Source organism: Canis lupus, chromosome 4 (genome assembly GCF_048164855.1).
Source record: "Canis lupus baileyi chromosome 4, mCanLup2.hap1, whole genome shotgun sequence".
NCBI lineage: Eukaryota > Metazoa > Chordata > Mammalia > Carnivora > Canidae > Canis > Canis lupus.
In genome coordinates this window covers 76,325,588-76,349,644 of record NC_132841.1, presented here as the reverse complement: position 1 = coordinate 76,349,644, position 24,057 = coordinate 76,325,588, and the positions used below count along the sequence as shown (strand labels likewise).

General features: G+C 43.7%; 1 protein-coding gene across 2 annotated transcripts in view; it reads left to right on the top strand.

Annotated features, from left to right (window-relative positions):
- Positions 1-24,057, top strand: part of PDZD2 (PDZ domain containing 2) — a 358,704-nt gene that overhangs the window by 111,626 nt on the left and 223,021 nt on the right. For both annotated transcript variants that reach the window (XM_072824997.1, XM_072824996.1), the window contains exon 2: positions 17,734-18,574. In XM_072824997.1, the coding sequence (XP_072681098.1) occupies positions 18,099-18,574 (476 nt within the window). In that variant the 5' untranslated portion in view covers positions 17,734-18,098. The remainder of the gene's footprint in view (positions 1-17,733; positions 18,575-24,057) is intronic.

Genomic DNA, 24,057 nt, shown 5'->3' with positions numbered 1-24,057 from the left:
TAGGAAAAAAAAATGTATAAAGTAAGAGGAAATATTAAAAAACTGTTTGTTAGTCTCACTAGTTAGAATGAAAACAGTTAATGTTTTAGCTATTTTACCTCCTGATTTACACACACACACACATACACCCAGTGTGTATATGAATCGACCTTTATTTTATTTTAAGGATTTTATTTATTTATCCATGAGAGACAGAGAGAGAGAGAGAGAGGCAGAGACACAGGCAGAGGGAGAAGCAGGCTCCATGCAGGGAGCCCGACATGGGACTCGATCCCGGGTCTCCAGGATCACACCCTGGGCTGAAGGGTGGCACTAAACCACTGAGCCACCGGGGCTGTCCTGAGTCAACCTTTAGATGAAAAGAGGATCACACTGAGGGGTGTGCTGGTAAATGTTTAACAACTGGCTAAAGGAGAGGCTGACCTGATTTGTAGCATCTGCCAATTTCCATGGTGTAAATACTCCCACAGTGGCTGATTTCAAACTACCAACCTGATGTCAGCCAGCTCATGAGATTCTGGAAAATCTAACCGTCAGCTTTTTGGGAACCAGCATAGCCAACTCCAGCACACCGCTGACCAAGTTTTGTTTTCTAATTAGCCTTTCTTGATCACAATATAGTGCAAAAATTTATGGCTGAATTTTTGAAAATTGTCTTTATCACATTACTTCTTAAACCAAAATTATTTTCCTTTTCGAACGTAGAGTGGGATCATGGCCTGGCCCACTGACTGTAAGTGTTGGCTTCTAGTTAGAATTTGCCGGTTCCTCGTGTTCCATAGATCCTTATGCAGTGGTGAGTGGACACACTTTCTATTAGGTGGCAGGAATAGAAATATAGTTGGGAAAAAAAAATGACAGATTAATATGATCAAGCAAAAGAGAGTGTGGTGGCCTGGAACTGATTCTACAGTCCATTATCCCCGCATGGATTTGACTTAATAGAGGCAATTTTCTCCTTTGCAGCTCCTACTCCTCAGTCCAGGCAGCTCAGTTGTGTAGTTGTCACTCATTTCCCCTGGCTTTTCTGGTGGAAATTGGCCCCCCCCCCTCCTGTCTGTCAGATGAGAATGAGGCTGCAAGTGTTTGGCCAGCATAAGACCTCCTAATCAGATCCATATTTTCCTTGTTGAACAGGAGCTTTGGGGAATTGTAAAGGGAAGAGGGAGTAGAGGGCTGCATTCAAAGCAGCAGTGTGTGTGTGGCATGATCTCTTGCTTGGCTCCCCGGTAATGCACTGGCCTTCCTAAGCTGGTGGACTATCACATCTGTGGGGAGAGTCACCAGGTGGAAAAAGTAGTTGTTGCCAAAGGTCTCCCACACTGGAATTTGAATTGCCTTAAAAGAGGCTGAGCTTTGGGAACTTCTGATAATAAACCTGGCTCTCTCAGGCCCAGGAAATTTAGACTGGGAGTTTCCGACTAAGACTTCATGTGTGGATAGCAGGGTGCTGTAGGTGAATGTGGGTGAGGGACAGTCCACTGTCACAGTAAGAAGGAAGGACTTGGCTTTTCCCTCTATTTGTGCAGCCAGTGTGGCCAGAGGAAGGCAAGAAGTCTAGTTTGGGTCTCTGACAAGAAGACCAAATTCAGTTGCCTGAAGTGTGAGGCAAAAAAAGACAGAGCCAATGTGGATAAGTGGCTCCTCTGTTGGGTCAGCTCCCAGGTCTCACTAACCCCCGGGGTCACCTTTGACTCTTCTTCTCCATCTTCTTCCCCACCAACCTACTTGCTTGTGGTCTGGGCTAGTCAACTCAGCCTCTGAAATTGCCCAAGAAGTTGCCCTATTCCCACTGCTCTGGTTCAGGTGGTCATGACATCACATGAGCCCTGAGGACAGTCTCACTCAATCTATAGAAATTCCATCTGTATCCTTACATACACACACGTATGCACACTTGATTTTTGAAAAAATTTTTTAAAGATTTTATTTATTTATTCATAAGAGACACAGAGAGAAGCAGAGATACAGGTGGAGGGAGATACAGGTGGAGGCTCCCCAACAGGGAGCCTATGCAGGACTCAATCCCCAGACCCCAGCATCAAGCCCTGAGCTGAAGGCAGATGCTCAACCGCTGAGCCACCCAGGCGTCCCTGCACACTGTTTTTCAAATCAGCAAAGTGTGTTCATAAGCATTTAGAAATCTAGAAATTTAAATGTGAAAGACCCCTCAGATTTGCTTCTGTGAGATGAAAACAATTATCATTTTAGTGACTATCCTTCGGAGAGATTGTTTTCATTCTTTAACACAATTGACATGCAATCAAAACTACTTTGTGACCTACTTCCTCGCCTGTTACGGTGAGCATTTTCCCAGGTTGATACTTTTCTAAAATGAAATCACGTATCTGGTTATAACATTCCCTTGCTTAAGCAACTAAATAAATAAAGCCACCACCTACCAAAACCTGTTGCCTCTGTGAGGAAGGTCAATGGACTGGGAAGGAAGGGATCAGAAGAGAATGGCAAACACCATGTGTCTCAACCTTCACATTAATCTCCTTCCCCTGCCCACCTCCCAGGCTCGCTGGCACACCCTCTATGCCACCCCTTTTGCCTATTGTATGAATACACTACCTACACGTTTGCTCTGAGAATTCCATATGAATTGGCCCGTGTGAATGACTCCCACCTTATGCAAGTCCCACTTTGTGAATTCTTTCATTCCTTGAGATTTATCTTATTTAAGTGTCTGCCCCTGGGAATATTGGGAATCTCTTGAGGGCAAAAAGTGAACTTATTCAGTTTGTATTTTTAGCAGCTTGTGGTAATGCCTGGCACAGGGTGGTAGGCACTCAGTAAATATTTATGGAATGAACTGGCCTTGTATTTGGTATGTCAGTTTGCATCCTCTTGCCAGTTTCACGTGTTTGTTTTTATTAGTGCCCATGATTAATCCATATTATATTTTCTTTTCATCCTTCACTATGTTTCAGTCTTGTTGTACTGAAATAAGAGCCCCTGGCTTGGAGCCATCCACTACTTTAGTTATGTCTTTGCTAGTGGATTGAAGATGTTAGTTTCTAGTGGCTCTACTGGACCATTTAGAATCTCTGAGAAGTAAGCTCACTTTTTCAGAGTCAACAGCCCAGAATCCGGCCTCCAATCCTCTCCTAAAGAGTTGATTTATAAGTTTATGGAAATGTTTGAAACAGGAGAAGTCAGCATGGGCAGAAAGTTTCCAGAGTGAGAGCTCTACCCTCAAAGCCAGGGAGTTAGCTCAACACTCCCTAGAGAGGAAGGTGGCAGAAAATTCAAGTACATGAAAGTAGAGCGGCGTAGAGTGGCCCAGGCTCTGCCCTTGGGCTGGAGGAGTCTGTACCTTAAAGGTGCCTGAGGAACTCTGGCCTCTGCCTCCACCTATGCTTCCCCCCTAAAAATGCATAAGGCAGGTCACACCATGTACTGCTTCTTGGGGTTCTGAGGCTGCTTAAATGTGGAGGTTTTGCCAGAGGGAAGAGTAAATTTAGTTTCAACACTTCATCAACAAATATTAGACTAGATCAATTTTTACTCAAACTCATAGGAAAGTTCTGCTCCTAATCTAAGAAATAAGAGCAGGCACACTTCTGCTCTCTGGGATAGAATTAGAGGCAGGTAGATCTATCTTTACTGCTGCAAATCTCAGAAGTTCACATTTGCATGTCTGTTTTTGACATTCCCTTTTAATAGAAACCCCAAGCACAGAGCTACATCTATAACACATTTTCTGGATGTAAGTAACAGAAATCCAACCCAAACAGGCATCCACAGAAAGGATATTCAGTGGTTCTACAGGGTCTTCAGTGTTATCAAGGTGTCAACTTCATTGTCCCTCTCAATATGCTATCCTCAGCATTAAGCTTCATCTTAGGCTGGTATCAAGATGGCAGCAGAAATTCTGGACATCGGACTCATTCCTGAAGACATCTAGAGGAAGAAGAGGGACCACTGCTTCTTGGCACTTTGTCTTAAGAGTGAGGCAAGGTTTTCCAGAAGACCCTTGGAAGGCTTTACCTCATGACTCTTTGAACAGTGCTGGGTCACCTGCCCATTCTTGAAACCACTACTGGTGAGGGAAGGATGTTACCATTGATGAGTCCATCTTTAGAACTGGGACACCTACTGCCCAGAAAAGGATGGACGAATCTCTGAACAAAAATTAGAATTCTGTTAGGGAGTAAAGAAAAAAGGGAACAGATGCTTTGTAGACAGTCAACAGTTTCCTCTACAACTCAAAATAAGCCATAGAATTGGTTGTATGCTTTAGTGATATTTAAGTGGTTTTGAGCTACGTTGTTCAAATAAAATTTTACCCAGAAAAATAGGCAAATACAACTGATAAAATCAGAGCTGCTGTGATTGTAAACCCCAGGAGGTTATGATTCTGGGATCATACTTTGACAATCACTGGTGGAGTACTTCTAGTACTTACATCAACAGTTTTTCTATCCCTTGCCTCCTTTCATCCTTATGACATAGTTGTATTGTGTGGGACAAGAGGTCGTCTGGCCAGAGAGGACCAGTATTCACAGAACCCCAGTGAGCAGGGGCATTCAAGGAAGGGAACTGGGCTGGGAGTAGCAGATTTGGGCACATGAGACCAGAGGCTGAGAGGACAGGGAGCCAGGAAGAGAAGCTCCTCTGAGTGGGGTGGTGAGCTATGATCCCAGGGCTGACTCATTCACTCTGCCTGCATGGTGTGGGTGGCCCTGGCCCATGGGTGATATTTACATCCAGGAGGAAGCAAAAGGCATGTTGAGGCAGGGACACAGGTGCTGGGTAGGATTCTTTCACAAAGGGCAAGCAAAGCATGCAGGTCAAAGGCTCTGAGAGCTTCATTTTGGGATGGGGTAGATGTAAAGTTGCCACATAAAACACATGACACAGAGTTAAATTGGGATATCAGATAAATAATGAATAAAATTGTCAACATAATAGTCCTAAAACACTGCATGGGACATACATATACTAAAACATACTACAAAATTCGACATCTACTAAAACATTAGTCATTGTTTATCTGAAACTCCTATTTCACTGGGCGCTATATATCCTTACTTGCTAAATCAAACATCCTCTACATGGGTAGGAAATGAGGGGCCTCCTGGAACATTAGGAGGTTAGAGCTGACTGTATTCCCGTGGTTTCAGTTCTGAGTCACGGAGTAGCCAGCGCCTTTCGTTCTACCCAACCAACAGTTTCATCAGAAAAGCTCTAGGCAGCCCGGGTGGCTCAGTGGTTTGGCGCCGCCTTCAGTCCAGGGTGTGATCCTAGAGACCCGGAATGGAGTCCCGCGTCGGGCTCCCTGCATGGGGCCTGCTTCTCCCTCTGCCCGTGTCTCTGCCTCTCTCTCTCTCTGTGTCTCTCATGAATAAATAAATAAAATCTTAAAAAAAGAAAAAAAGAAAAGTTCTGTTACATAGAGGTACCCTAAACACTTGTTATAAGTGCAGATATCTGGATGCTACCCTGGTTTCCAGGGATCCTGAGGCTCAGCCCAGCTTGGCAAGACTGCTTCAGCTTTTAAGTTCCTGAGGGTGAGGATGTCATTCCATTTATTGCATTCAATAAATATTTGTTGAATGAAGGAGTGAATGAATGAATGATTCCTCCCTGAGGAATCCAGTGTTTATCTGGTGTAACCCAGGAACCCCAGAAGCACAGGCATCTTGTTTTCTGTTTCTCTTCTGGTCATGAGACTCGTGGGAAAGACTTGGGTAGAAGGCGTAATGTTGAGTCTTGGAGAGCAGTGGGAAGGGAAGGAAGGTAATGACAAGACAGGGCAGGAGAGAGCAGAGCTATGACTGGGGCCCACCAGGCAGGGGGCAAGAGCATCTGCCTGGGGAGGCAGGCCAAGTTTTTAATCACCTCCTCAGGCAAAGAGACTTGCAATCTCAAGTTGAGAAGCGGTCTTTAGTTATTTTCACAGGATTCCTTTAGAGTCCAACTTGGCACATGCTCCTTTGCAAGGGAATGATCCTCAACCTAGAGTCGTCTGACCAGGGTGCTTAAAGCCATTAGAAATGCTTCAACGGAACTTGGTGGGTGGCAGGTAATGGCCATTTTGCTAATCTGGGTAATTTCCCAGATCAACAGGGTGCCTGGGAGCATCTATTGCCCACAGCATCTACTCTGCAGGCCTAGCTGTGTTAAGACTAGATTTCTGTCCTAAAACTTTAAACACATAATGGATCCAACTGTCTACTTTCCCCCCCATTTAGACATGCCCCAGTGCCTACATTTTCTCCAATACAGAGAACTAGAAAGGCTCTTTTTAAAAAATTCTGATTTTCTATTTTCCTGGCAAGAGGCTTTGCTTTAATGGACAAGAACCTGCTTCCAAGCCAAAGTGAGTTTTTGCTGAGTGACGTCATGGATGCCTAGTGCTCTGACTCTCAACTCAATCGCAGGTCCCCTCTCAATCTGTTCCCCCATCTGTGTAGCAGGGATGTTGCCACAGGGCCATGGGGCTCTGGGAAATGCTTGAGCTCTCTGGAATTCCAGCAGCATAAGGCTCCGCAGCAGGGCTCCAGGTCAAGAGTGATAAGGAGAGCAGTGACTCCCCTGGCTTTCCCTTTGTGACTTGAGTTCTATCCCTCCTGTCCTCCCCTCCCAAAGGCTCACACAGACCATTCTGAGCGTGCTGCAGAGAGCCATTCATCAAAGCCAGGCTGCAGAGTGCCTGCTTCGTGACTGCTCTCTGTCTCCTATAGTTTTGTTAAATCTGGAAGGTATCATTGGTACTTGGGTGCAATAGTGAGACCCCATCCCACAACCCTGAACTTAGAAACAAAGAAGACAAGTTTCTACTTGTTTGAAAGAATGAAACTTGTACACAGATCATACATCATCGAATAGCCAGCTTCAGCAATACCCAAGTTAAGAAGTTTTCTACAAAAACGTGGGATCCAAAACTTGAATCATAGTAATCTTGGAGAAAATGAACCAAAATATGATAATGCCCATAATTCAGAGACTAGAATTCAACACTTACTGATGTTATAGCATGCAGTTTGGAGAAAGGGGTGTGAATAGAAGGAGGTAGTCAATGCAGAGAACAGAAAAAGAAAACATCCAGGAGCTAGATGTTAGGGGTACCTTTTCGAGTGTTGTCTAGCATAGGGGAGCCTTAGCTAAGTGAACAATTTTCCTTTGCAGAGCCCAGGTTGGAATGGGAGAGCAACTAGAGAGTACCTCAGCTGGGGGCCCCTCCTGTGCTCCCCTGGTCCTCCTCTTTCTGAAGCTTGCCTTCCTCTGTATCCTGTCTGTAGGGAAGGCAGGCATTGAGCGGGTCGACGCCAGCATCCACTTAATCATTGTATTTCCAATTGAAAATTAATGAATGAGCATTCTTGCTGCTAACTGTATATTTACACTTGAGAGGCAGATACTCTTTCAATATGTAGACGGAACTCATGTTTCTGAGCCTGAGAGCCTGCACACATAATTAGGCAAGTTGACCAAGACCGGGGTTGCCTTGCAACATCTCCCTGGCCTACCTGTGGCCTTCCCCAGCCACATCTTTTACCTTTGCACATGCTCCCACACATTAACACTGACACAGCAACAACAGGATCTTAAGAGACAGTGCAGTGCGTCCATCCTCCTCATTTCCCCCCATCTCTCCCCAAGGTCATTGCTGCAGTGCCCAAGTAGAACTTCCATTTGATGATTTCCAACCTAGTTCCTTTAAATTTCAGCCATCTCTTGTCTTCTTTTCTCTCCACTTCATTTCTCTCCCACCCCTTTTAACAGCCAAGATGGCACACGGGGTCCATCAAGAGTGTGGGCACTGTTATATCACACTCCTTTAATCTTTCCTTCTCCTTAATTCTGATCTCCTGCTTGGAAGAGGACAAGTGAGGCTTCTTTTTTCTCTCACTCCCATGACTTTGACTTGCTTCTTGTGACCATTGTCTGAGTCCTTTCCCACAGTGAGGCCTGGGAAAAGGGGATGCTCAGAGAGGCACACAGGCTGTGCTCCATGATCTTTTGGTTTCCTCTGAGGATACTGTCTCTACACCAGGCGCTCCAGCCCTGACTCCTACAAGCAGTCTGGGAGGGAGGGAGTGGGCTGGTCTCTACACAGTTTAGGCCCTTGCCAAATTGGAGAGTCTGTGGGGCCTCAGTGGAAACACCGGATTTCCTATTGTACCCCACCCCCTAGGCAAGTTGCTTCCCCCTTGAAACGTTGTTTTTTTTTTTCCTGCTGTTCCAAAGAGCTTTTATTCAGTAGGATATATTTCTTCTTGTCTTCTGAAAGAGCTGAACTGTGGTTATAAGCACATGAATGTAAAACCACCCCAGGGCCCCCCTTCCTCCCTTTGTCTTGGCAGATATTCAAAATCTGATAAAGCAATTTGGCCCATCTCTTCTGCAGTTTAAAACTTCCATGTGTTGTGTATATGCTTCTAAATGAGGCTAGCGACTCCCTCTTTTGTCTTGCTAACTCAGCTCCAAAGTCCAGGAAAATGCTAGAACCAGGAAAGAAACTTAGTAGAACCACTTCATTTGGCAGATAAAGAAACTGAAGCTTAAAGATGCTAAATGACCTGCCTGGGGACCTACAGCTAGCTAATGGCTATTATAAATATTGGAGTCATTGCTAATTAATGAGGAAGTCAGATCCTGTGCAGTTACATGCGAAGAATTTAAGTATAGTAAGTAGATTATTTACCCAAAAATCTAAACAGCAGAAGCAGCTAAATAGTACAATTATTCTGAAAGGAACAACTGTAAAATATTGTAAAATAAGTCTCCTTTAAAAATAAAATAACTCAAGAGGGGCAAAATGGGAGTGGGAGATACAGGCTTCCAGTTATGGAATGAATAAGTCACGGGGATAAAAGGTACAGCATAGGGAATCTAGTCAATGATATTGTAATGGGGTTGTGTGGTGACAGATGGTAGCTACACTTGGGGTGAGCATAGTATAATATATTGAGAAGTTGAATCACTATATTACTATATTATCACTATATTATTATGTATATATTACATACCTGAAATTAATGTAACATTGTGTGTCAACTATACTCAAAAAAATTTTTTTAAACCTCAAGTATAATTGAAAAAGAACTTATGATGCATGTTGTATATTGATAGTGTGGTTCATAGGGTTGTGGATGACAGATTGGTGGCATCATGGCTGCACGGTCCCTAGAAAGTGGACATGATGGTCACATTAAGATGTTCATATTAAAATGGGCAAGTGCAGTGACTCATGATTATTGTACTGCTAACACAAAAGTGTGACTGTCTCAGTCAATTATCCATGTTAGATAACAACCATTTGAAAATATTGGATTACCATTTCACAGATATGTATGTAACTCCATAAATGCCCTCTTTTCCCCAACCATCATATTCTTTTAGAATTGAATTACCAGGGCACCTGGGTGGGTGCAGTTGGTTAAGTGTCTGACTCATGGTTTGGGCTCATGTCCTGATCTCAGAGTCATGAGATCAAGCCCCGTATAGGGCTCCATGCACCATGCAGAGTCTGCTTCAGATTCTTTCTCCCTCTCCCTCTGCCCTTCCCACTTTGTGCTCCTTCTCAAATAAATAAATAAAATCTTAAAAAAAAGAATTGAGATACCTAAACTCCAGAAATATTATTAATCCAGAACTGGCCACATTTTGACATTCTGAGTAAAGAGTCCTAAACCTGATACACAAACTTGTTTCAGTATTGAAGCCACAGCAAATATATATTAGAACTAACCAAAATAATTTACAGTATCCGTCTTGGTTTTCTGGTCCCCAGATGTTTTCTTGCACTCAGCCTAATAGAAAACATGCTTGATGTTTCATGAATTTCTGCAATCTCTATTCATTCCTAATTTTTGTTATTTGGACAAATAGCCCATGTTCCAGAACATGCAATATCTTCAAGTATTAGCTTTCTCAAAATAGCTGCCATGTCATTCTTTTTCCTTTCATTTATTTTTCCTTTCTTCCTACTCTTAAAAAGATTATTAGACCTAGAAACCAAAGGATCTTCATCTTGTCTTGATGTATATTTCTTTCTTCTTTAAAATCGAAGCCTGGATGTGGTAATCCCTGAGGTCCCCTCTAAGTTCTCATCTTCTATCATTTATATGGGAACACCTCTTTCATCCCCTAAAACCCCAGCATAGACTTTGTAAAGCCTCACTTTCCAGAATCCATCATATGCCCACAAATGTACCATTTTCATGGCCCTTTATACACTTTATTTAATGATTTCTTTGTCCAGTAGACCATAGCTTCCACAGGGCTATTCATCATTTCTTCCCTAGCCTAGCATAATGCCCGGCACAATTAACTCATGTTTCATGATGTAAAAGCTAGATCAACTTCTTCTGTCTCATATGCACAGCTACTCAGCTAGTCTACAGTCAGCCATGTAGATAGTTGAAAATTAGCCAGTACCTTGCTCTTACAAAACATAAGCCAACCTAAAGGAATCACAGTCATTTGGTTTTTTTGTTTTTGTTTTTTTAGGTGTTATTTATTTATTCATGAGAGACACAGAGAGAGGGGCAGAGACATAGGCTGAGGGAGAAGCAGGCTCCCTGTGGGGAGCTTGATGCAGGACTTGATCCCAGGATCCCAGGTTATGACCTGAGCCAAAGGCAGGTTGTCAACCACTGAGCCACCCAGGCACCTCAGAATCACAGTCATTTGTATTTGCGATGTTTCTCAATCAGTTGTGGGTTTGTCTGCAACACCTAGGGCTGCACAATGGTGCCAGTAAACCATTGCATGAATTCATGTGTGCTTTTAGCTCTTTCAGGGGCAAACACATGCTTTGTTGTTATTGTTTTGGTGACCCAAACCAAGGTAGAAACTTAATAATAGCTGCTAATTGACAAACTAGCAGGGCTAAAGTTGAAACACTCGGGGTTATATTCAGGATCTTACTGAATTACTCTGAGGGTACAGAGTAAATTAAAGCAATGTGATCATTAGGGATTTTGTTCACCTATAACAGAATGTTCGGTTAACAAGGCTTAAACAAGGTAGGGGCCTGTTTTTCTCTCATGTAATGAGATGTCTGGTGGTTGAATGTCTAGGGTTGGTACAGATGCTTAAGGATGCCAGGCCTTTGCTTTATGATTGGTCATAAGATGGCTGCCAAAGCTCCAGCCATCATATATGCATTTCAAGAAGGAAAAAGAAAAAGAGTGCCTGTAAAAAAGAACCTTTCTGGTAACCCTAACAAACAATTTCACAGGCCAAGACTGTATGTTATGCGCCCCCCCCCCCCCCCCCAAGAGGCACTAAGAAACATAGTTTTTTTTGACTGGGTATTTGCTCCTTAAACACAGATGGATTTTTGTTAGGGAGAGGAGAGAAGGAATATTATGTAGGCAATTACCCACAGTTCCTTCTTTTGATTACTCAGACATACCCTTCTTTCTCTGCATAGGATAGATTTTCCCCATTCCCAAGATAGATGGCACCCAAGCCTCATCCAGTTAGTCGATCAAGATTAGAGCCCTGGATCTATGGGTGATGTGTGGTCCCTTCCATTAGTCCCAGGTATGACTCCTTGTGACTAAGCCCTGATACATCTAACCTGTATACTAGAAAAGATATAGAATAACTATAATAAAAACTTCCATTTATAAAAGGAGGAATGGAAAACACAGCAGCCATTGTCCATAACAATGACCAAATCCTCATGAGCAAGAATAGTAAGAGTTTAACCTCTCCCTTCTGTGGCAGGAGCTCCTGTTCATTGCTCTCCATGGCCCTTGCCTCTCTCTGGGAGGTTATTCCTCATTCATTGTCTTCCATGTCCTCTTCTGTGGTAGGTTTGGAAAGATACCATTTCTGGGGGCTCTATTACACACTGCCTATACCTTGTAGGTATGAATTGCCTAGGGGAGGGAGGGAGAGCAAGAGTTATGAGATCGCCTTGGGGATTGAACCATCCCAAGCTGTTACAAACCAGGTCTGGGGTTTTGGCAGTACAATTCCCCAACAACTTAGCAGGCTCCTGGTCAGTTCCTGATGATTTGTTTTTATTTCTAGCTTATGAGTTCCGCCCATCTCCCTAAATTTTAACTTAACATATACTACTTAATGTGTGCTGCTGGAACAGCTGTTTCAGCTCAGGTCATGATCTCAGGGTCATACCTGTATTTGACCCTGAGATCATGTTATTCTATATCTTTTCTAGTATTACAGGTTAGATGTATCAGGGCTTAGTCACAAGAAGTCATACCTGGGACTAATGGAAGAAGAGCCCTGCATCAGGCTCCATCTCAGTGGGGAGTCTGCTTGAGATTTTCTTCCTTGGCCCCTCCCCCCACTCTCTCTCTTTCTCTTGCTCTGTCTCTAAATAAATAAACTAATAAGTAAATAGAATATCTTCCTTAGCAAAGTGATATTTCTCCCCATCTCGCTTGCTGGCTGAGTTGAGGAGCTCTAGACTGCTAAGAATGACAAATCATCTACCCGTATTCTAAAAGTTTCCTACCATCTTCTCTAATATCATAGCCTCAATCATACATCAGTGACTTTGCATGGAAGGTATGGCAGGTGGCATTTTAACCAAATAGTTTACATTAGGTAGCAGGAGTTACCTTTCCAGTCTGCAAATATCCAGGTTCTTGGCATCTGCTTCTCTCCTTTCTTTTCTCATCCAATTCTAAGTTTTAGACTCTATTACTTCTAGTCCCCTTACTTCTGGGTATTACCTTGTGTTATTTGTTTGGAGATTAATTCAGCTAGTTAGTGGGATTTGGAAAAATCCAAAACAACAATGATTAAACAACATGGGGATTTATTTTTTTCTTTTCATTTCTGTTCTTCTCATAAGTAATGCTGGTGGTGTAAGCCCCACGTGTACCAATTTCTACTTTCATCTCATTGGCCAGATCTATTGTTATACTATCCATACCTCCAAGAAAGGCCAAATTTTAGTTAAATATATCACACCCAACAAAATAAAGGAAGGAAGAGAGAATCAATACTAGGTAGAAAGCCACCAGCTTCTGACATAAGATACCTATTTATTTATTATGTGAGACTCATTGGTGGCAGTGGAGCAGTAATTACAGGGCAGAGTGCTAGCCTACATGGCCAAGTCCAGTGGATTGGGTTCTAGTCCTGATTAGCCTTAAAATTAGCCTCTCTACTCCTTAACTAGCCTCTCAGATTTTGTTATTTGTCTGAGTCTGTAGAAAGGAAATAATATCTCCCTACAGTATTGTTGCAGCAATTAAATAAGGTAATCCTTAGAAAGTGCTCATTTTAAGCAGTGTCTGAGTGTGGTTCTGCTCAGAAAACATTAGCCATTAGCCAGTGTTGATAAAGTGGATTCAGATGCCCTTGTTTTATAGAGAATGAGACAATGGGGAAAGCGTCTAGCTCACGGGGGACATTTCCCCCTCACTCCTTTTTGATAGCCACACCTATCCCCACACCTATCCTTAGGCAGCCAAGCAGGCTTTCACCTCAGGGCCTTTGTACATGTTGTCTCCTTAGTACTCCTATGGAGAGTCTCTCATCTCAATCCCTCACTTTATTTAGGTCTCTTCTCAGCCAGCCTTTCTTAATCCCCTCATATGTCCACCATTTGCTAAACTCTGACACCACCATAGTTCTTTTTGTAGTAGAGAGAATTGCCATCTGACATTATAGTATTTTATGTTTACTAATCTGTCACCATCACAGTACAGGCTTCATGAGGCTTTGTGGGAATGTTGTGTTTAGGGCCCTGCATGTGACAGACACTCAATGAACATCTATTGAATGAATAGTAAGTATTTAGTCAACATTGGTTCACTTTTCAAATGTGAGATCTTCTCAAAGTCAAAAGAGGAATCCAGTCCAGAAGTAAGGAAGACTAAGGAACTTGGAACTTAAGCAGAATTCAGAATAGGAGGACATCAAGAATTCGGGCAATTGTGAGAGGGAATTAGTACAAGGCAGCCCAGTGTGAATCTTAGAAGGTCTGGATAAACCTGAGGACCCTTTTGTGTACCCCCTTGCCAGTTTCAGGATTTAGCCTCTGGATTTCAGGTGACTCTGGGCCAGATGATTGGTTTCACTTAGTTTGGAGTTTCTCCATCTTTTGCATTATTCTCCTGATCTCCTCACCCTGAAGAAAAAAATTTAACTTAAATTCTAACGCAAAATATTAAATACTAAGGAGTAATATTCTATCATATAGGATTGAGCTTTGCAGGTAGGCACTAACCATTATCATATCCAAAATTTGTTGGCCTCTTCAACCCAGAATTACTTTTCAGCCCCTTGTGGGTGATATGGCCCTGCTGTGCATGCATAGTGTAGCTGAAAGAGGATCTGAGAAAGTTGGTAGATTCTAAACACAGTATCAGAATCTGCTAAGAAGCATTCATTTTGAATTTTGGATGGCTAAGGCTGTCAGCTTCAGGCTGGTCAAAATTAATTTAAATTATCATGGCTGTTTGCTTTGAGATGGGACTCTAATTGGAGAATTATATATGATAGACAAAAGTGAACTGGAACATGCTTTGCAGACTTTCATGTCCACAAATTCTGCCCACTGTTGAAATGGATCTTCAAGATGAGAAGCATTTAGACCTCTGCACAGGTCAGCCACTGAGGGATGTATTTGTATTATTTGCAGGTTTCTATTCTGTATCTTCTCTGGGTCAATGTTTTGTTCACTGGAATGTTTCATTGGAAATTGGAAAGAACCACTCATTTTATAGTATTGCAAAATTGTGTATCTCCTCTTATGCCCTGAGTCATCTCAAATCGTTGTAGTAGATTGGGACACTTCTACTTCCCTTGTTTATAGAAACAGAAAAAGGAATTGATAGAATAGAGGCTGGAGGGATTACTGGAAAGTTCCCAATTATATGTATGGAATCAAAAAGTTATATAGCCCATGAACATCAAAATAAGACTAAATGTCTTGAAGTAACCTTTCCTTTTCCGAAAACTCCTTCCCGGCGCCCACAACATTCACAGTCAGAGGGTGGGCTCCCAGCAGCCAGGTTGATATCTCCTGACCCTGCTCCAAGTTGAACCAATCAGCTTTGCCCACCTCCAGCGTATTAACTTTCGAGGTGCAAAGTGCAGGAACCAACTCAGGGTAAAGTTTATTTTCATTTGAAGGATTTTTTTTTAAGTTTAGTTTTGCTTTACTTTTCTTCTTTTTTAAGTAGTTAAATTTTTCTAAATGTGATTCAATGTAAGGATTGATACATTCATTTGGATTGACAAGGAGGGTAGCAATGTAGCCCTGTCCAAGGTGTCTGAAACTAAGACGAGGAATGCCATGAGGAAACCAGTGTTCTCTCCCCAGGCTTTCACCTCTGCCTTCTCCTATTCAATTTTATTTTATTTCTTGGCAGGACAGAAATACCTTCACGGCAGCATTGCCTCTAGAGCCACTAGTTCAAAAGTTATCGTTCTCTTCACTTAAGACTAGACCCCCTCTCTCTAGATCCGAGCCCTCAGTTGTTAGGAAAGAACTGTGTTCCAGCTTGCATGAGATCCCTAACTCTGGACCCATCACCAGTGCCTGGGGAGTTTATATTCCACAAACATGGCTTCTAGGAATGTACCTTTGTCACTTCTGTTAAGAGGATTGTCATAGACTTCTAAACACTGATCTCCACTTATTTAGGCATCTCCCCATTAGACTATGAATTCCTTCAGGGCGAGGAATTTGCCTTATTGATGGTATACTCCTGGTGCCAAGTTCAAGGCCTGGTTCTTTTTTTTTTTTTTTTTTTTTTTTTTTTTTTTTAATTTTTATTTATTTATGATAGGCACACAGTGAGAGAGAGAGAGAGGCAGAGACACAGGCAGAGAGAGAAGCAGGCTCCATGCACTGGGAGCCCGACGTGGGATTCGATCCCGGGTCTCCAGGATCGCGCCCTGGGCCAAAGGCAGGCGCTAAACCGCTGCGCCACCCAGGGATCCCCAAGGCCTGGTTCTTAATTGATGTTCAGGAAATATGTATCGAATGAATACAAGTTGACAGCAAGGAGAAAAGTTCTCTAGGGTTTTCTTCAATCAGATTTATTTAAAAAGCAACTTGTCGAAGATATTTACCCTGTTTTCATATGTATGGGACCATCTGAACTGTGACTAATATCCTGAATCATTGGCCATTAAAATTGTAATTTAAAGGATATTTTAAAAATTGTTTTTCAATGATTGAGAGTCTACACGTTGATGGCACTGTGCTGGGGTAGGGAGTACACCAATGAATGAGACACCGTCACTGTGTTGGAGGACCTCTCTGTTGAATTTGACAGACCTTGGAGATCACTTAGCTTAACTTTCTCATTTTACAGATGAGAAAATGGAGACTCGTAAAGATTGCTAGGCCTGATGGAAAATGTTTTGATTTATTCATAAGATTTTAATATGTCTGTGTGGAGTCACTTTGCAGCGAGAGGTGTTACTTATTTTGGCCAAAGGGAACATTCAGTTTTTGTACATTTATGGATTATCTTTGCTTTGATCTTGCATTTCTTTTTTAATAGGCATGTGATTATGTAGATGATATTTGCTAAGCTTTTGATTTATTTGGAACCAATTAATAGCTGGCACTCAAGTTCTTTGAAAGCTCAAAACTTGCTATATTGGAAATTTTTTTATGGTTACTGAGTAATAAGGTCATGTATTATTGACATGGCTTCTGACACCTCTCCCATTTATTATTATTTCTTGTTAAATCACTTCCTAAGAAGGCTAGAGAATGTTTTCCATCTTAGATGGCATAGTTTATGTTGACTTTCTCTGGGAGAAGGCGAAATTCAGAGGAGAGAATGAAAAGGGTCATTTTTCTGTTGTTTACAAAGGCTGGAGGTGAAAGTTTTCTCTGGTGGATTGGCAATGGAATTAAATTAGCCTTTCATTGTGGGGATGTATTGTGTGCCAGGCACTGTGCAGAATTCGGGGGGGGGGCGGATTTCTGCAAGCTCTTGCAGGGGAGACAGGCCTGCTGCAGCTGGCAGTGCCGGAGGGATACATCACTGCTCTGAGCGGTGTGTTCAAGGGCAAGCCAGGGAGAGGCCAAGTCTCCTCACCCAGAAGCATAGAGAATCATTTCTCTGGAGGAGATAGCTTTAGGACTGGCCTAAGAGTAGGGCATCCCAACAGTTTACCAAAGGAAAAGAAGAGAAGCAACAAATAGCTACAGGGTGCATAGGGACATGATTTCCTGTGAGGCTACATGATGGCTAAGCTTAGGACGGGTATTGTCCTAAGCCAGAGCCTACATCTCTCTGTGCCATTGATTGGCTGTTTCTCCTCTTGGCATCATTGTCAGTCCTGGGATGGAGAGCCTTCCTGAGTATGCAGTTGAGCTGATCAAGGCAAATGGACGTAGATTTTAACTTCCTAAGAATGTAAGCTCTTAAATATGTCCAGAACCCCTCTAACAGTCTTCCAGGGAGTCTTTCACATAGCCTCCTGGTTGGGTAGGAGTTTGATGGGATTTGTTCTAGAAAAAGTCATCTTATTTCCCTGGTGATCAGGAAAATTTCCTAGAGCAAGTCACTCTTCCAGAGGTTTCTGTCCAGCGGAAGGGTGTGTGTGTGCATCTGTGTGTCTGTATGTCTGTGTCTGTCTGTTAGTCTGTCTGTCTGTGTATACAGGGTGGAGGGATCTTAGCTGGGGAATGAGAAGAGGCATTAGCTTCCTGACTCAAAACAGCAAATGCAGTCCTTCTTTGTTACAGGAGGCGATGTGTTCTGTATCAGAGGGCTCACTGTTGTGACTGAAATTTTTTGTTTTTATCTCTTCCAGGCATAAATGGGACCAGGTGAGGTCATGCTGTGGCTGCTGGAGGAATAGCCCATTTCCAGGTCATTTGCATGGGCCCTGCTGTGAAAGGAACCAAACAAGACCTTGTCAGACACTTCCTTCCTTCTCTTTGGTGAGCACTCCAGGCACAGCAATTGTCCCACTGTTGTTCTAATGTGTCCTGTCCTCCTCTTGCCAAAGCAAACAGCCCAGTCTCAAGCAGGCATCCTTTAGGCTCATCTGCCAGCCTGAACATGAACACAGGCAAAGCTGATGACAGCCAGGGTTCCCAAGGGACATGGGGCCTTACAGGGCCCAGCCCCCAGAAGCAGGTCCTCTCATGATGCTGGTGTCTGGGAGTGAGCACCATGCCCATCACCCAGGACAATGCCATGCTGCACCTGCCCCTCCTCTACCAGTGGCTGCAGAACAGCCTGCGGGAGGGTGGGGATGGCCCAGAGCAGCGTCTCTGCCACGCAGCCATCCAGAAGCTGCAGGAATACATCCAGCTCAACTTTGCTGTGGATGAGAGTGTGGTCCCACCTGACCACAGCCCCCCAGGAATGGAAATCTGTACTGTGTACCTCACCAAGGAGCTGGGAGACACAGAGACTGTGGGCCTCAGTTTTGGGAACATCCCTGTTTTTGGGGACTATGGAGAAAAGCGCAGAGGGGGCAAGAAGAGGAAAACCCACCAGGGCCCTGTACTGGACGTTGGCTGCATCTGGGTGACAGAGCTGAGGAAGAACAGCCCAGCAGGGAAGAGTGGGAAGGTCCGACTGCGCGATGAAATCCTCTCCCTGAATGGGCAGCTGATGGTTGGAGTTGATGTCAGTGGGGCCAGGTGAGTGGGGGAGTGCCAGTTCCTACAGGGGCTGGAAGGGGGACCCCTGTGGCTCACTTGTGTCTGCTGCTCCAATCTGTACCTGCAGAGGGTTATGAGATCCACTCTGGTAAGAAGTCAGTGGCATTTATCCTATAAAGGGAAGATACACTAAGTAGAAGTACTGTGGTATTTGTATCTTTCTTTTTTGCTTCATTCTCTCTTAGAGAACTCAGACTCAGGGTATTTGCTTTTCTTCTGAAACTTGGATTAGAGATGAAAAAAAAATAGTACATGACGCAAGAGTATGAGAAATGTCACATTGAGTTAAACCCTCTTGTACTCAACCCAGCATCTCCCCTCCAGTTGGAACACCAAAGGTTGGGTCCTGGATATATTTCTATCTGCCCGTCCCTTGTCACCCTAGTCACAGACTCAAAGGCCAGAAGGACCTTGAGATGCTTAGAACTATCTCTGGACCACTAGCCACCCCTGCCGTCGCCCTTGTTTTCCCATCCTGGAAGATCCATGTGGATGATGAGTATATTTCTGTTTTTTACCTGCGTGGCCACATATCATGGCAGTAAGTTATGATTGGATTGTTGTTTCCCAGGTGACTCAGAGTCCCCAAGACCACCCTCAACCTCAGGGATTTACTAGAAGGACTCAAAGGACTCAGAAAAACTCAAGATTACAGTTTATTACAGTAAAAAGATACAGATTAAAATCAACAAAGGCAAAAGGTATGCAGTGGGGTCCAGGAGAGAGAATCAGTGCAGGCTTCCCACTCTTCCCACTGGTGGTCCTTCCCAGTAGATTGTACAGAAGACCTCAATTCTAGCAGTGATGTGTGACATCTGTAGAATGTTATCAGCCAGGAAAGCTCATGAGCCTTGGCATCAGGGTTTTTCTTGAGGGTCAGTCACCCAGACATGGAGCGCCCGTGTAACTGACCTTAGCTACTCAGAGTTCAGTCCTTGCAGAGTTCAAACTAATGCCACATGGCCCAATGCCCCTGCTGTAAATCACGTTATTAGCATAAACTATCTGGTATCATGCAGAATATTCCAAGGACATAGAGGTTACCTCCCAGGAGTTAGTCAAGAACCAGTCCTTTCTTTGAAGGTACATGGATTGAATACCCCAAATTTGCTGTGCTGACTCTTTATGGCACACCAGGGTTTTAGTATGGGTGTATATGGATGAGACAAAAAAAGAGAAGTTTGAAGATATTCTGAGATGCTTAACTTTTGTCAAGCCTTCAGGGGCTCCTGTGAGGAGGACTCCTATGTTCCAAGAAAAGAAAATCATGGAGACAGGGTCACCTTGAGAAGCAGAGTAACCTTCCAATGAGAAGACATCTAACCCAAGGAGACCCTGAAGGGAAGAAGCCAGAACAGAAGTACCTTAAGTTTAATATTTTTCTTCCCTTCAGTATCCTATCAAAGCTTTCCATTGGCAGAAACCAGCCAGAGGCCAATGGCAAGAGAGCCAGTTGAGACTGTCCATATGTGTCAACCTGGGGCAGAGGGTAGGGTGGAGAATGGTGGAGAGTGGACATGGAGTGGCAACAAGAAGTCATCAGGCACATATAGTGTGTTCTAAGTTTAAATGAGCCAATGCATGGAATAGTCCTAGCACAGGGCTGGCTGGCATGTGTGACTACTTAGTAGAGTCTCACCAATATTTCCTTTGGGCTGCCCATCTGACTGAAGAGATGTTCTTGGCTAATGGCTGAATCCTGAACTGGCAGTTATTGGGAGAAGCTTCATCTTCAAGGAGGGGTGCTGAAGAGAAATGATTCTTTCTTTCTTTCTTTCTTTCTTTCTTTCTTTCTTTCTTTCTTTCTTTCTTTCTCTTTCTTTTTGAAATGATTCTATTTAAAATTAGAAATTAATTGGGGATGCCTGGGTGGCTCAGTGGTTGAGCGTCTGCCTTTGGCTCAGGGCATGAACCTGGAGTCCTGGGATCGAGTTGCGCATTGGCTCCCTGCATGGAGCCTGCTTCTCCCTCTGCCTGTGTCTCTGCCTCTCTCTCCCTCTCTGTGTGTCTGTCATGAATAAATAAATAAAATCTTTAAAAAAAATAAAATTAGAAATTGTTCTTAGAAAAGAAACAGGACTGACCACTATAGTATTCACTGGTATGGAGAAGGTGACTCCAGTCCCTGATAGGTGGGTCCTTGGGGCTAGAAGCATGGATCAACATGGAGCTTGAGGCAGCCCTCCTAGAGCTGTCCCTGAGAGCCACTGCCTTTTGTAGCTGTCAGTTTTGAGGGGAGCCACTTTGGATGCAGAAGCAGAAGGAAGAGCATGGAGGAGACATCCAGTAGGAGAGAATAATAATGGTCAAGAGTTCCAGCTCTGGAGCCAGACAACTGTGCTGCCTCCTCAGGTTCCCACACTTGTAAGCTGGTTGACCTTGGAAAAGTCATCCCTCTTAGCCTTGGGTTCCCTGTCTATGAAATGGGAATGATAACACTATTGATCCAATGACTAAATGATGCAATAATGCATATAAAGGGCTTGCACTGTGTTTATTTTTTAAAAGATTTTACTTATTTATTCATGAGAGATGAAGAGAGAGAGGCAGAGACATAGAGAGAGAAGTCCTGTGGGACTCGATCCCAGGACCCTGGGATCATGACCTGAGCCAAAGGCAAGACGCTCAACCACTGAACCACCAGGTGCTTCACATAGTGCTCAATAAAATATTAGCCTCACAGTAACTATTCTACCTGGAGAGTGTTTGGAAAGACTGGGAGTTTCTTATCCAAGAGGTTGCTAGATTCTTTAGAATTTGGAAGAGTTTTCCCATACTGGATAATTTTTCTCATATCTGTTCAGGAAGCCCCTCCCATTGACTGCTTAAGGCTGTGGAGTCTTTAAGAGGCAAAGTTCTCTGTCCCAGGCACTGAAAGTATATCTGACCCTGAAATAAGAAGGCTTTCCAGCTACCAAGGGAGGATTCTTTGGTGATTTTAATTTATTCCTTGGAGGGAGTGATAGGATGATGCCCCCCCCCCAACCTTTTTTTCTAAGAAAGAATATACAGAAAAATAGAAAGATGATGGGCCCAGAGTCCTGACAGAAACTGGGACATAAGACTAGACTCCTTAATGGAGGCTCCCAGAAGGGGGCAAGTATGGTGTGATGGGGGAAGCAATGAACTGAGTCTGGGACTCTGGGTTCTCTCCACAGGTGTTCAAGCAACTAGCTTTGAGACCTCGGGTAAGAGTGTTGGGACGGAAGAGTGAGGGTGGGAGTGAGGTTAGCTGCATCTGCTTATGCTAACATATTAGGAGTGAATCTCTGAGACATTTCATTTGACCCGCCTGAGCTGGTTTTATCATTCTAGAAGTTCACAGAAGTGAAGCAGTGATGCGGTGATGTCATAGTGAGAGCTGAGAGACTCAGTCACTCTCCTCTGAGTCCCAGCTAGGAGTTGTACCTCATCCAACGCACCATCCATCCCACTTCTGTGTGGTCAGGAAGAGATATTTGGATGGATGTGGTCAGTAGGCATCTGGACTGAAATAGCTGAAGCTGATGGAAATAGGAGAAAAGGTCAAGGAACAGTTCTGTGGGATTGCTAATTGCTATGTCTGGGTGTTCTCAAATGTACCTGGGATTTGTGTTCATCAAATATGATAAGACATGCAGACAGGGAAATGACTGTCATAAAGGAAGAAGAATCCCCCCTGCTCCTTCCCTTGTGTTTCATTTTGAATTCAAAACTACCTTAGATGATGTTATAGTTTGAACTGTGTCCACCCACCGACCCACTACTGCCAAATTCATATTTTGAAGTCTTAAGCCCCCAGTACCCTTGAACGTGGCCTTATTTGGAAATAGTGCCATTACAGATGTAATTAGTTAAGATAAGGCTGGACACAGACACCAAGTGAAGATTATAGTTATGTTGCAACAAGCCAGGGAACCATCAGAAGCTAGGAGAGAGGCCTGGGACAGACCCTGCCTTGGTACCTCAGAGGGAGCATGGCTCTGCCAACACCTTGATCTCAGACTTTTAGCCTCTAGAACTTGTGAGATGAATTTCTGTCATTTAAGCCATTTCGTTTGTGGAACTTTACTATGGCAGCCCTAGCAAACTAATACATGTGGTATTTTGACCCTGTTGCCTATGGCTAGTCAATTATTCGGATGATTTCCTCCCTCACTAGAGTTACTCTGGAAACTAGAGAGCATGGTGAATGGTTTTGGAAGAGGATACTCTGAAAGTTGTGGGTGTTACGTGTGGGAGGAGCAGGTGCAAAATGTGGAAGATGAGGTCATGGTTTGCTTATTTTAAAAATTAGCTTAGAGTCAATCTGTAAACTTCATCCCCAGGGGAAAGAGCAGAGAATTCATAGCTATGAGTTTGACATCTTTCTGCACCCCAGAACCAGTTCCAAAGGCAAAGCTCTGACTGGCCCAAAATTACAGAGCCCATTCTGCTTTCTACTGGATGACACTCCTCAGGTCTGCAGTTTGCTTCTAGCCACCCCCACCTCTTCGGACCCTGCAGCCCTGGGAGCCCCTAATTCTTTTCAGTGGGAACAGCCCCATCTTGCAGGCGTAGCTGGTAACAACAACACACAGAGGAAGGTTTTTGTTTGCAAGCTCTTATCATACCTACTTTAGGGAAGATGGGATTTTCTGGAATGTTCTATTTACTTTTGTTTGGTGGAGGGAGAATTGGGAAGGTTTTTTAGATCATTTCCTACAAGGAATACTTTGTAACCCCAGTCCCTCCCTCCCTCAGCCAGCTTTCTATAAGTAAACCAGATCTGTTCCCTGAGGACAGATTGTTCCAAATTGGTAACAAAATATGGAATTAATTAAAACATAACCCACACAACAAAACAAGTAGCCTTTTCTGAAAAGTAAAAGGGCCCATGTTTCACTTAAAATGTATTTTCCAGGATGTGAACCATGACCAGACTTTTTTGTATATTAATAAACAGGAGGGGAGTATAGTGCAAAGAACATTGACCTCAGAAAGATGGAACTGGCTTCCAGGCCTACTTATTGGCTGTGTGACTTTGGGCAAGTTACCTCAGCCACAGGAGGTTGATGCTATTTCCCCAATAGGGCCATTTAGTGGATTAGATAAGGTGATTTAGTTGATGTCCTGAATAGGCATCTGGCGTATGGTAGATGTTCAGTCAAAGCTAACTTTTAACACCTGTCCTGGTCAGCCTCAGGTGATCTGAACCCACAGCACTGCATGCAACTGAGAAGAGGCCTTTGAGTTTGAGGGACAGAGGAGAGCCTCAAACTTTAGCAGTGCACTCGGCAGGAAAGAGAAGAGCCTTCAGATCAAATACTGAGCATCTGGGGATGGCGTGGGTACCAGCCAATTGGAAAGGATGCTGGTGCCTCCAGGAACAGAGGTCTGGAGCCAGAGTGCACCTTTGAGTTACTGGCAAGTGAGAAGTCTGTGTGATCCCAGGAGACAGGTCAGGGTGCTGAGCTGGCAGGAGGGCCCAAGGGGCTCTGGGC